This window comes from Cyprinodon variegatus, unplaced genomic scaffold (genome assembly GCF_000732505.1).
Source record: "Cyprinodon variegatus isolate N-32 unplaced genomic scaffold, C_variegatus-1.0 Scaffold1142, whole genome shotgun sequence".
Classification (NCBI taxonomy): Eukaryota; Metazoa; Chordata; class Actinopteri; order Cyprinodontiformes; family Cyprinodontidae; genus Cyprinodon; species Cyprinodon variegatus.
In genome coordinates this window covers 200,719-214,936 of record NW_015151595.1, presented here as the reverse complement: position 1 = coordinate 214,936, position 14,218 = coordinate 200,719, and the positions used below count along the sequence as shown (strand labels likewise).

Genomic DNA, 14,218 nt, shown 5'->3' with positions numbered 1-14,218 from the left:
AGGTGTTCTCAGATGTTCCACAGGTGTTCTCAGATGTTCTGAGGTGTTCTCAGATGTTCCACAGGTGTCGATGAGACTGAAGGAACATATATTAGTACTTACTCCTCTGTCTGTTTGGCTTTACACATGCTTGCCAGCTCCTGTTTAACAAAAGGCTTTTCTAACAGTTTTCATTTCCAACTAAATGAAATCCTTCCATTGTAATCTTTTATTGTGTTATGCCTCATTTCAACCTTGAAACTAAAAATGAATGTACCTCAGTGTAAAGGAAAACCAAAAAAGTCTACAAACATTTCTCTAATAGGCCTGACATGAAAACTACTGGTTCACTCATTAAAAGAAATAAAAATCTCTAATTCATTGTTATGTAAAAGCATCAGGCCTGTCAAAGGATAAATCTATTGCTAACAAAGAATCAATATTTTCCAAATAAATTGTTGTTTACTTGTAAATTTGAAAGAATAGGATTATATGACGAATATGCCACATAAATACTGATTTGTGACTCACTGTGTGAGCAACGGCAGAGGAATCCAGATAAAGGATAGGCTACTCCGTTAATGGTTGCTGTGGCAACTACACTGACAAGAGGAGGGATGCAGGGGCACTGTGGGTGGCAGTAGTAGAGGGGGTTATAATGGCATCATCCACTTACAGTATTGATTTGCACACATATGCATCCAGCTTTTAAATGACTTCTTTGTGAATCAGCGCACATTCAGAAGGTCTGCACGGCCTCATTCTCCCGCTTCCACTCAGCACTCCGGCTGCTGGAGGCAGCTGCACACAGATTTAGATCTGACAGCCTAATTACAGCTGTGCAAACATGCACGCACCAAGTGCATGTATACATCTCTGTTCACACATAATGCAGAAAATCATACGGAGCACAGTCTGACCCAGTTTTATGCATCTCTGGGCACTCTCTGTCTTCCTCTCTCCATGTCTCTTGGCTTCTCAGTTGCCTAATTTCTCTCTGTGTGTCTCCTTTTCTCTCTGCTGCTGCTGCCACCATGATACCCTGCTCCTTTGTAGTCACTGTGGTCGTGACTGTGTTGACTAGATCTAGAGGCAGTTGAGGATTAGATATTTTATGCACCGACTGTGAATCTGACTTTCTAAATGTGTGTGTGTGAAGCTTTTTTGTCAGCAGGAATCAGATTCTGTCGGGGGGACATGACTAGAGGTGCTTTGGGACACGGAGCACAATGTGTCTGTGTGTTTATTCAAAAGGGTCACAGTGCAGTAATGGGCTACTCCACAGCACTGCTATTCCTGCTTAAATGGAAGCCAGTGTCACTGCAGAATGTGTAAAATCTATGTTATTCAGTGTAGATGTGGCAGGTTCACAATAAAAGGGTGATAAATGTTTGTCTGGGTTTGCATTAAAAAGAAGGGTTTAGAGATCCTCCTGTTGGTCCATCTGAGCAAACAAACTAGAAGCTATCAGGATCTCCTGTAATTAACTTCTCACTATGGAGTGCATTTAGCAGGCAGCTTTCTGATCCAGTAGCACGGGAGCACCACAGGGGACGGTACTCTCTCCTTTCCTTTTTCCTCCGTTTACCTCGGACTTCCAGGACCAGACAGAGTCCGCAGTCAGACTCTGCAGTCATTGGGGGCATCAAAGATGGAGCAGAAGCTGACAGAGAGCTGGTGAAGCGCTTTGTGGAAACATGGTGTGGAAACAATCATCTGATCCTGAAGGTCAACAAAACAAGGAGATGATTGGAGATTTCAGAAGAAACAGGAACAAGTTGAATCCTGTTAGCATCCTGGGAGAAGAAGTGGAGGTGGTGGAGGAGTAGAAATCCTTTGGTGTTCATCTGGACAACAACCTGGACTGGAGACACAACTGGGAAGCCGTCTGCAAGAAGGGACAGAGCAGACTGGACTTCTAGAGGAAGCTGAGGTCCTTCAGAGGCGGAAGATCTTCTATCAGTCTGATCTCTGCCTTCATCATCATCATCATCATCATCATCATCATCATCATCATCATCATCATCATCATCATCATCATCATCATCATCAGAGCTGATGACTGAAAGAAGCTTAACCAGCTGATAAAGAAGGCCGGCTCTGTTCTAGGAAGTCCTCTAGAACCTCTGGAGATGAAGAAGATGATGGACAGCACTGAGCATCCTCTTCATCAGACTGTTAGACACCAACAGAGGGTCTTCAGGCAGAGGCTTTTCTACATCTGTTGCAGACAGACCTGTACAGGAGATCATTCCTGCCTTCAGCATCAACAGCTCTTTGAAAAGCTGCCCATTAGTTTCTGCAACAGTTCATTTCCTTTGGGATTAATAAAGTATTTTTGAACTGAATTGATGCTTTAGGTGTCGTCTGTTTTCCCTAATAATGACTTGATGTGTTACTCCAGCTAATATTCTTTTAGGAACCAGTCTGGGATTTGTAAACCTTCAAAGATGATTGTGCCTTTATGGCAGCGGCACCGAGCTCTGGAATAACTTGCCTTGCCTTATTTGATCGGCATGCTCCTTAGAGGATTTTAAACCTCTCTAAAACCAATTCTTCATCCTGGCTTTCAATCAAGCCTAAGTTTAAAATTTATTTTATTTAAATCGAAACATTTATCCTATTATATTTTATCTCCATTCATTTTTTCTTTTTGCATTGTGTTTATGTATTTGTAGCTTTCAGTTTTCATCCAATGCTCTGCAACTGTGGTTTCTTTGCAGCACTTCGGTCAACCACGGTTGTTTTAAATATGCTTTATAAATAAAGTTTGAGTTGAGTTAAAATAAATATTTATAAAACCTTAGATTTATGTCACTGAACACTACAGCAGTAGACTCAGCCTAATATATCTTTTCAATGTATATCTCTTTAAATAAGAATTATTATATGTGGTTTTCTTCCAGAACTATGGTTTAGAAACGGAAAACCTCAGAACACTGTCCCACAAGCTAAACGCCTCAGCTAAGAACCTCCAGAACTTCATCCTTGGCCGACGAAGGGGTGGTCATTATGATGGACGAGCTTCCAGAAGGTTGCCCAATGATTTCCTTACATCAGTGGTGGATTTAATTGGCGCTGCTAAGAACCTGCTGGCCTGGCTTGACCGGTAAGGACTCCTTTTATGCTTTAAACATTTGTACAACAATCTTTAAACAAATCAAAGGAGATGTTGCATTTAGTGGGTTTTTTGGTGGGTTGTTCTAATGCAACAAAGAGTTGGTTTATTTCTCTTTAAAATACGCCACATTGGTTATTAAAATGCTTCTGTGAGTAGGCTCAGAAACACCTAGCTGATCAGTGTTGTGACAATGTTAACCTACTTTTTACTGGTTATCAAACTGGCCGCAAACTGCTATAAAGATGGAATCCCATTCTTCAACCAGCTCCTGTTAACAGTCAGTAAATAGGTGCTGATGGCTGCATGAACAGCAGCACCTAAGCTGGTTCCATAAGGTTTGTTATTCCTTTATCCCAGTCAGCAACTAGTGGTCATTTACCTGAATCATCCCTTCAGGTAAATGATCATCCATCCTTCCCTGTCCTGTGAAACAACTGGATGGAGAAACATTACATAAGAACGTTCCCTCCAGGAAGCACCTGCTGTGACAGCACTGCGCCTGCACTGCGAACGAATGCCCACCTTCTCCATGCATGACATCAAAGTGGAGACAAAAAAGCTTTTATACCTTTTAATCTGCAATGGGCAGGATCTTATCATTTTAGCGAATGTCTAAGTCGTGACGATCAGTTTTTTGGCTACTTTGTTCGATTGTCAAAGGAGTTGTGAAATGCCGATGTAATGAAATGGGAAGGGAAAGGCAGCTGCTTACCCCAGGTCAAAATGAGAGCCCCCTTGGGTTCCCAGACCTAAGATCCCGTGAACTTCCAGGTCCAAACAACCTAAATGGTTGTGTCCAACCAGTCAGACATTGTGATCATTGATCAGCAGCAGAGGACGGCCGTAGTGATGGATGTGGCCATCCCAATGTTGGAAACAAGAAGCTGGAGAAATACCAAGGACTCAGTGAAGAACTACAGAGCCTGGAAAGAGAAGGCAATGTTAGAGCCAGTGGTCATCAAAGCACTGGGGGCAGGGACCCCCACACAGGACAAGTGGCTCCAACCATCAGTCCAAGAGAGTGCATTCCTAGGAACAGCTTAGGATACTGAGAAGAACCCTCAAGCTCTCTGCCATCTGGGGGAGGAGCTAGAGATGAAATATGTATATATATATATATATATATATATATATATATATATACAGTATATATAAATCATTAAATCTGCAATCTTTTCATTTAATAGTGTATGAAGGATTGTAAACGTTCAATAGAAAGCTGACAGAGAGGGGCTCAGTGGCATTTATTGGTATAGATTTGCAATCATTATAAAAAAAGTGCATCTGATGTCAGATTGACCTTTTGGGAACAAAAGGTCAAATGAGTAATATTCCATAAAAGCAGGAACCTTGCATGCAAAATGTCCGACTCTTGTTTTTGGTTACTGACCGCCGTGGAATGGAAGGTACCGTCCATGGCTGCCAAACATAACAAAATAATCAACATTTCCTCCAATGACCAGGAAAAAAATCCCTTTATCAAGATTCACTTCTATGGTTGATCGTTGCTTAAAATGAAAAACTGACAACAAAACATGAGATATATTGCCTGCTAAGTCTAGCGAAGTTATAGTTCAAAACTTTCCAGATGACCTGAATTATTATTTAGACATAAACTGCAAATGAACTGGCAGATCCTGAACGCTGTGTCTTTGAAATTCCTTATCATTAAAGTTTAGTTTAGCTTAGATTTTAAAAGGTTATTTTTCTCATTCTTTTTTTCCACCATTTCCTCTTTTAAATTCTCCCAATTTATCCAGACAGACCTCTTCCCTTACGGACAGCATGATGGCTGAAATCACCTGACACCTCATTGACCTTCAAGTTCCAACTGCAGCTCCTGTTTATTATTTATTAGCAAAATAAAAGCACTTCTTATCTGTAAAATAAGGAAAGATTGGCTTTATAATCTAGTCTTTCTAACTTCATCATCCTATTTATGAAACTAAGTTTCCCAAGATACATTTCTACTCTTTTATTTTCAATAAAGGGAAACATGCCTTAAATACAATATCATGTTTAACTTAAATTATTTAAAATTTATCATTTAACTTATATATTCATAGTTTAATTTGAAAAAGAAATGTGCTGAAGTTCTTTCAGTGATTTAGAAATAAATGTTTTTTTCTTCTGTTTCCTCTTCATCCTCCACATTGGTCACACTGTGAAGGAGACAAAAATAAAATAAAAATATTTGTAGCTTTTGTTGCGTCTTGTTTCATGCGTAATGTGATGGTTGTAGAAGTTTTCCCATCTTCTAATCTTCACATTTAAACTTAAAGTTGTGCATTATTGTGAAATATGATAAAAAATGATCAAAGTTGTAGATGATTTGTTGATTAGATTTTTTTCATGAAGTAATCCAGGGATCAGGTGTGGCGAGCTGTCAACAACAGAACCATCAGTCATGCTTTTATAAACCTTCCCTACATGAGGGAAAAAAAACAAAGCTGAAATAAATCATCAGGATTTATGTTTGTAGGCTGTAAGAAACCATAAAGAGGACAACAGACGGGGAAGAAGATGCTCTAGTCAGAGCTAAAGAAACCATCCATGGTAAAGCATGGTGGTGGCAGGGTCATGCACCTTTCTTCAAACACAGGAAAGTTATCAGAAGTGATTGATAATATCACCAATATAAATAAGCCTTTGAAGGCTGCAGACGACCTGAGTTAAAGGTTTAATTTCCAGCCAGAGAAAGATGTTAAACATAAAGATAGAGACACAATCAGAGCCTCACTGGGAATAAGGTGTTCAGACCTACTGGATTTGAACACATTGGTGGGATCCGGGAGAACAGCCCACCTACCTCCATCAGCCTGATCTGTGTGAGAAGCATATTTGTTTGTCTCTAACCTCCTTCTGTCTCTTTTTTCCAGGTCTCCCTTTGCCAGCGTGACTGAGTATTCATTACTGAAGAACAACATTGTGCAGCTGTGCTTAGAGCTGACCACCATTGTACAACAGGTGCTTCCACACACCAAGCAAAAACTAGCTTAGCTTACATGTCAATGCACAATCCAATAGGTTAGGCTGCTGCCCCCGCGACCCGACCCCGGCTAAGCGGAGGAAGATGGATGGAATCCAATAGGTAGTCATGATTGAAGTAGAAAAAGGGGCATTAGATGTGACTCTACAGGAGCTTTCATTAACAGATGACGTATTTCACCGCGTCCCCAGAAAGGTCCTGATGGAGACTAAAATAGGCTTCATCATCTCCTGACCTCTCTGTTCTTGCTCCTCTGTGTTCATTTAGCTCGCTGCGCTCACGCTCCTCTTTAACAACACAGCTGCTGCAGGAAAACACGCTGCTCTCATTGTTTAGACTAAAACTATTGCTGCTCTCTTGGACCTTGGCTGTGCCCTCACAGTTAGAGTCTACTCGCAGCGTGTTTCAGTGTGCTTGTACTTGTGCCCAGAGTGAATCCTGCAGCTGAGCAGATAGCTCCCAATCCCCTATTCCAGGGGCCAAAGGAGATGGAACATAAAGGGGCCACCATAGGTCCACAATGGGCCAGAGGAGTCTGACGGTGCCAAGGATGCAGACAGAGAGACAAAGGTGGCAACAATGCCTGCATCAATACATCAAACAGATGTATTTACATCCAGTGGGAAATATGTTGAGACCTTCGGTCTCATTTCTTTGAAATAACCTAAAATAAGGCAATCAGTTTTTCAAATAGAAGAAAAAGTAGAAATTTGCTGGAACTTATGGATTAGTAATCCATAATCTTAAGTTTCCTTCAGCCACTGGTCTGACCAAGGACTCCTTTTACTCCTCCTTTTATACACATTAAGCAGGAAGTTAGAGAAAATAATCAAACTCCTCATACTGTTAGAAAACTGCAACAGAGAGATTTATTTCAGATTCACAAAGATTCCTGATCAACCATTAAACTCCATCTAAAGACCAGCTGCATGTTTAGAAACAGGTGGAGTTTCCTAAACTCTACTGAGATTTTACCTGCAACTACAAGCTTTGGTCACATGAAACTAAGTGAGCCTCTGGCAGCAGCTACTGCAGGTGGAGTTCATGTAAAAGACGGATAATGAAATATTTTTAATGCTGTAGGACTTTTTCTATTAAAGGTCACAGGAAAATGTTAATAATTTATTACATGATAAACTCAGCGATAACCTAAATATTTCAGATCTGGTCATTTAAGAGGATAATAATCCAACACTTATGGCCAAATCAGGTTTGGGAGGAGGAACGCTCAAAGATCTTTCTCTCTCTGTTTGCTGAAAGTCTATGAAATATTATAATGGAGACAAACTTTTCCATTTGGCAGAATCAGGTTGTTTGATTTACTGATGGGCTTAAAAACTCTTGTCTTGATTTAGTTATAAAATAGTTTCTTCCTGAACTCTAAATGAACTCATTGAGTTTTTTGTTTTTTTATTCTTCAGGGATAATAAAATCTGTAATAAAATATTTTGTCCACATCTTTACCAAAACCTACAGGAATAATGTAGCCGCTAAAGAACATGTGGCTTTCCCATTACGCTGCATCTTATGCGAATCGATAGTGCATGTTAGTGTGAAAACAGTCAACAGATCATGTTTTTGTTCTCTTCTACCCTGGATGCTGTATAGATATATATATTTAAGTTTTTCTTCATGTTTCCTTTCATTAATCGTTGCCTCCCCCTCTGCTTTCCAGGACTGCACCGTCTATGAAACAGAGAATAAGATCCTTCATGTGGTAAGTGTTTGTTTCTAATGTTGTTTGTTTTTGAATCATCTGACCGACATGTGGATGAATCCTGCACAAGTCTGCAAAGAGTATTTTTAGAGCATTTCAGAGACACATTCGATAAATGTTCCGAGCACTTTGCCATTTCACAGAGTTTTGTCAATCGATGTTATGTAGAATCTCTGATTGCTGTAAGAAGAGAAAACATTTTAATTGATTCTGCTTTGGGATCAAAACGCTTTCATTAAAAGTGTCACATCTGAGCTCACTTTGACTGAAATTGATTTGTTGTTGGTCTGTGGGTCTTTTTTTGTTTTAGGAAAAATGTGTGTTTGGTGTGTGCAAATAGGCTGCAGGCCTTTTGAAAGCCTGTGTGAGTGTGTGTGTGTGTGTGTGTGTGCGTGCAATGGGGAGCTGTCAGTGTCTACGTGTGAAGCAGAGTGAGCAGCTAGGGTCTGATCTGGGCTGACAGTCGGATTGGGAGGCTTCCTGTTGCCATTCCAGGTCAGGTGGAGGGAACCCAGTGAAAATGTGCTGATAAAAAAAAGACTAAACATTTAATAATTGAACTTTATTGATCTACATTGGAGAAATTCCCTCTCTGCATTTAACCCCTCCCCTTGGGGAGCAGTGGGCTGTATTTAAAAAATGTAGCTTCGCTCGTCGTGTCTCGTCTTTCAAAGGGATCCATCCTGAGCTAACGCAGAGAGATATCACTTCCATCTGATCTCTGATGTCACACATGAATCATATTAACATGAGAAAAATAACAACTTGCAAATTCAAGCTCAGTCTTTGCATTGGAACTGTAAGTTCTGGATGCATTTGCAATCTCAGGTACTTGACTAAAAGCTGCTCTTTATGAATCTGTAAATCGTGGAGGTCTGAGTTCAACAACGTGTTTTGCTATAGAAGGCCTGACTATCCCAGCCTGAGATCACATGTATCATGTGGTACGTCTGGTTGGTGGGTTTAGCTGCAGTGAGAGACTGGTGCACTTCACAAAACAGAAGACATCATGAGGAGATTATGAACAACAACACAGGAGCATTATGCTGGAATATTGAAGCAACATTTCTAGATATGTGCCAGGAAAGTTTAAGCACAACTGAGCAAAGACCATGAAGGTGACTGGCAACAAATTCTTAAACATGAAATAGTTATTTTGGTACCAGAGTTAATAAAGTGTTTGCAAAGACAAGCTGATGTGCAAACCCAAATTAAATAACATAACAGACTATGCTAACAGAGGGAAGTATTTGTCACAAGGCAGCCATTTACAGGGAAACCATATCAACTACTGATAAAACATTAAATTCAACACATTCAATAAACAAAATCAAAGCATAGTTTCTAATGTCTGTTATTTTTTTTATTTTGTTTAGAACTTATTATTTTATTCTTTTTTTACAGCAATAACACAGCCATACATCAATGGTACATAACACAAATGTTGACAATATAAAGGTTTGCATAAAATAAACATCTTAGTTTGATATCTTATGATCTCAGCCTGACATTTGTAGGCTCATCATCCTAAAACCCTAAAATAAGGGAACACTTTGGGTGGAAAAGCTAAACATTATTAGCCAAGAGACAAACTTGTTGGGCTTATTTACATCCACATATCTTCTGCTGGCCCCCAGCGCAGAATAAAAGTGTTTTTCTGAAGTCTTAATAGGTTATCTTTTCCATTTTATATAATTCCCTTATTTTTGTACCCATAAGTCATAGGAAGGAGGCTCCAACTGCATCCACCTGGTTGTAATGCATTTCAGGGCTGCTGTAAAAAGAACATTCAACAGATAAGTTTTGGTCCGTCCTTGCAATCCCTCCGGTATAATACCAAGTAACGCAACGGTAACATCCCTCAGTATAACCTCCGTGAAGATCTGGTTCATAGTCCTGTACACCTCATCCCAAACGTTTTGTAGTTTGGGACATGACCAGAAAATGTGTGTNAATACCAAGTAACGCAACGGTAACATCCCTCAGTATAACCTCCGTGAAGATCTGGTTCATAGTCCTGTACACCTCATCCCAAACGTTTTGTAGTTTGGGACATGACCAGAAAATGTGTGTTTGATTGGGGACCGCTGAGCCACAGTTTCTCTGACACAAGCTTGGTGCTCTAGGATCCATCTTGGCAACAACATCTGGGGTTCCTGAAATATCTACTAATAATTTTCCATTTATATTCCCGCCACGTACTGGAGTTTGTAACTCGATGTGTCTCAGTCCAGACTCCCTCCCATGAGATTATTCTGGCCGTCTCTGCCTCCCATCTTTGTTTTGTCCTAATTGGAATCGTTAAGGTTCATTGACAGAAATACACTATATAACTTTACTATCAATTTTTTATCTCCTCCCCCTTTCTGGTAATGAATTAGGAGGTTTTCAATTGGTGTGGGATTAAGCACTCTTTCCCAGTCCCTGTGTGCAATTAGAAAAGAGCGCAACTGTAAATATCTAAAGAAATCACTTTTCTGGAGATGAAAATTCCTGCATAGCTCTTCAAATGACATAAGGTTGTTCTTGTGGATCAACTGATGAAGAAATGTAAGCCCCAGTTCAGCCCATTTAGAAAACGTTTTGTCCAATAGATTGAGTGTGAGGGATTGAATATGTCCAATGCTTGATAAAGTTGATAAACCTCTTGGTAGCTTGAAAGAAATTTGCACTTTATTCCAAATGTCAAGAGTGGTTTTAGTCCACAATGCAGTTCCTTTACTGGAATATCTAAAAATGGCAAAACCTTTAATGCTCAATGCTCAGCCATCTTGTTTGAGAGTCCTGTTGGATCCATGAAATTAAAGGTTTTAACTGAGCTGCTCAGAAATAGTATTTTAAAACAGGAAGCTTGAGACCGCCTTCTGTCTTACTTCTTTGTAGTGTTTTATATTTTATGCGAGGGCGCTTGCTTTGCCATATGAATTTTGATATAATTTTATCCAATTCAGTGAATGTGGACTTAGGTATGCCAACCGCTAACATCTGGAACAAATACAGTAATCTGGGGAACAAATCCATGCGAATGGTTTCAATGCGACCGAGGAGGGACAAAGGCGATGCTGACCCCCCCCCTCCAGGTCATTTTTAATTACAGCCAATGTTTTACTGTAATTGACATGATAAAAAATCCTTTAATGAGAGAGGAATGTTGATGCCTAGGTATTTAATGCCCTCCTTTGGCCACCTAAAGCCGCTCTGTTGTTTAACCTCCAGTGGAATATTGCAATTGATATCTATTGCTTCTGTTTTATCAACATTTATTTTATAACCAGAAAAATTGCCATAAACAGAAATCATTTCCTTCAGACGTTGAATTGAGGATGTCGGATCAGCCATATATAGAAGTACATCATCTGCGTAAAGGGATATTTTATGTTCCTCTGTGCCAATCAAAATCCCTTTAATTTCATCATTGTCTCTAACGAGCTGGGCCGGTGGCTCAATGCTAATTGCAAACAAACGAGGTGACAGAGGACCCGCCTGCCTGCATCCGCGCTCCATCTTGAAACTCGCCGACCTGAAACCATTAACTCTTACAGCCGGCTAGGGATGAATATAATCTATGTATCCAATCTATGAATTTGGGCCCAAATTTAAACCTCTGTTATGTTTTAATAAGGTATCTCCATGATACGCGGTCAAAGGCCTTTTGGGCATCTTAAGATATTACAGCTTTCTTAGCTTTTTTTTCTTTTTGGTGAGAGATTATATTTAATAAACAATGCAGATTATTTCCATAATGTCTCCTGACAATGAATCCGGTTTGATCTGGATGTATGATTTTATTTATTATGACATTTAATCGTCTTGCCAGAATACCAGTTAGAATGCGTACGTCGACGTTAAGCATTGATAATGGCCTGTATGACCCGCAGTCATATAAGCCTTCTTTATGTAGTACAACTATCAGACCAAGATGGCGCCGTTGTTTTATTTTCTGAAGAAAAGCGATATGCTTCTAATAACAGTGGACTAACAATGTCTATGAAACAATTCATTTATGAAACCATCGGGACCAGAACTTTTATTATTTTTAAGAGAAAAGACAACATTTTTAATTTCTTCTTCTTGAATTGGCTGATCTAATTGTTTAGCTACAGTATCAGATAATTCTGAAGTATTTATATAATATTTAGTATAAAACCTTGTAAAATTCTGCAAATGTTTCAGCTTTATCTTTTGTTTTGAGATGGATTTATTGCTCGATTTCAGCTTTAAAACTTAGTTTGAGGACTGTTGTTTTTTAAGTCGGAAGGCCAAGAGTCTGCTCGCTCTATTTCCATTTTCATAATACTGCTGCTTGGCAAAACGAAGATTACCTTCTATTGTTTCTGATATCAAATCTTGGAGCTCTCTGCGTGTTTTATTTAAATCATTCAGGATCCTGGATGCTCTAGTCTTTTTATGTTGAAGATCCAGATCTTGGATTCTATCTTCTAAGTATTTCTGTTTGGCTGCCTTTTGTCTTTTTTTTGCTGTTGTATAGGAGATGATACTACCTCTTAAATAAGCCTTTGCACAGTCCCACAACATAATAGGAGATGTTTCCGGGGGATTGTTTATGTCCAAATAATTTTTGAGATCTAATTTAACAAAATGAATGAATTCTTTGTCATTAAGAGGGGAGGTGTTAAGTCTCCATTGCTTAAGCGATGCTGTCAATCTATATTCCACTTGAGAGTAACAGGTTCATGGTCAGAGGTTGTGATGGGAGATATTATGATATTCTCAACTCTGTGTATTCGGCCTTGGCGGTAAAAAAACTAATCTATTCGTGAGTAAGATGCATGTTTGTTTGAGTAAAATGTAATATTTCTGTTTTTTGGGAATTTGTGTTTCATTTTTATGCACAAAATTTCGACAAAAATCTGACAAAATCAGTGAATCAAACATCCTGATTGGCTGAAAGGAGAGCAGAGACAGAGACACTCTGAGTTTACCGAACTAAACCTGCTGCTGACCAGGTTAGCTCTGGGAGGATGTTACTATGGCAACAGAAACAGAGGATGAGGAAACTCTCTTTGTGAAACAGAAACTCAGAGTGTCTCTGTTTTCAGGATTAGAAAACTTAGAGTTTTCAGTAAACCTGCTTCGTGAAACGGATCTCAGGTCACTGAAGCTAACAGGTTGTTCAACCTGGACCAAATTAGTCTCTTAGAATCTTCCAATCACGAGAGAATGCATTGATTGATGTTAACGCTATTCTAGGAACAGATTTGCATTGATTGTCTTTAGCTGGTGTTATGCTAGTCACTGTTACTAGACAGAGTTTATTGCCTTTCATTTACTCCCTCAGTCAGGGGTTATCAATGTTTTTATTTCTGATGTAGTTTTATGCCCAGAGTAGGTCCTCTAGGGCCGATGGCCTGCAGGTTTTAAGGGTTTCCTTCCTTCAGCACAGCTGCTTTTCTTTAATAGTCGATTAACAGGTTGTTGCTGAACTGCAATCATCGGAATCAGCTTTGCTGAAGCTGAGAAACCAGGAGAACATCGGCCCTCCAGGACCGACATACATGCCTGCACTAAACCATGTTTACATTTCCTAGTTACTTCATCCAAAAAGAAACTGATTTCATTCTAAAATACAAACACAAGTTTCAAACTCACATAGTAATTATGTCAGCAAATGATTGGAAATCTATGAGCAAAAACAAGAAGAATCAAAGCCAGGAAGGAACAAAGGTGCCACATGATAACTAAGAGAAATGCATCAGATATATCATCGTCCATCACTGTGTTTTATTTAGAATAAATAATAAGTCAGCATTAGAGTAACTTTCTAAAAGGAAAATATATCAGAGTAAATTCTACTGTCAGAGTTGAACTAAGTGCTAAATATTGCTTGTTGCGCCACTTTCTTGTTAAAGCAGACGGTTTATCTTCTGAAATTCTTTGAGTTGTCTCCTAAAATGCAAACATGGCAAGACTGTAAATGTTCATAAAATAACGTTTACATCTGACTGCTATGAGGACATTTTTAAGACTAAAGTTGTTTAAAGGTAGCTGGTCCCATTGGCTCCTAAAACCAAATAATCTGCATTTATTCCAATGGTAAAAGTTATCCTTTTGTCCCTTTCAAGGATTAGGATTATCATTGGGATTATTACTGCTGTTTTAACAATTATTTTTAAAATAAAGACATTCAGCTGATAATAGTACAGCAGAAATGAACATTTGCTCTATCGGTTGAATATGCAGTAACCTGCACATAATTCCAGCTTTAAATCCTGCATGGGTCTCATGTTAGTAACTATGGTGCAGTTTTCTGTTGCTTTGCTTCTTAATAATGTAAAACTCTCTGCTTCCTCCACTAGACTGCAGCCTGCAGCAATCGGATGGACAGCATGTGTGTGTTCAGGAAAGACAGTTATAGCAAGTAGCTGTGTGTGTGTGTGTGTGTGTGTGTGTG

General features: G+C 39.3%; 1 protein-coding gene across 1 annotated transcript in view; it reads left to right on the top strand.

The window, feature by feature from the left end:
• The window catches only part of LOC107101724 (connector enhancer of kinase suppressor of ras 2-like), an 84,003-nt gene that overhangs the window by 18,069 nt on the left and 51,716 nt on the right, over positions 1-14,218 (top strand). Inside the window, exons 6-8 of the mRNA XM_015400740.1 lie at positions 2,886-3,088; positions 5,980-6,067; positions 7,765-7,806. Of these exons, the coding sequence (XP_015256226.1) occupies positions 2,886-3,088; positions 5,980-6,067; positions 7,765-7,806 (333 nt within the window). The remainder of the gene's footprint in view (positions 1-2,885; positions 3,089-5,979; positions 6,068-7,764; positions 7,807-14,218) is intronic.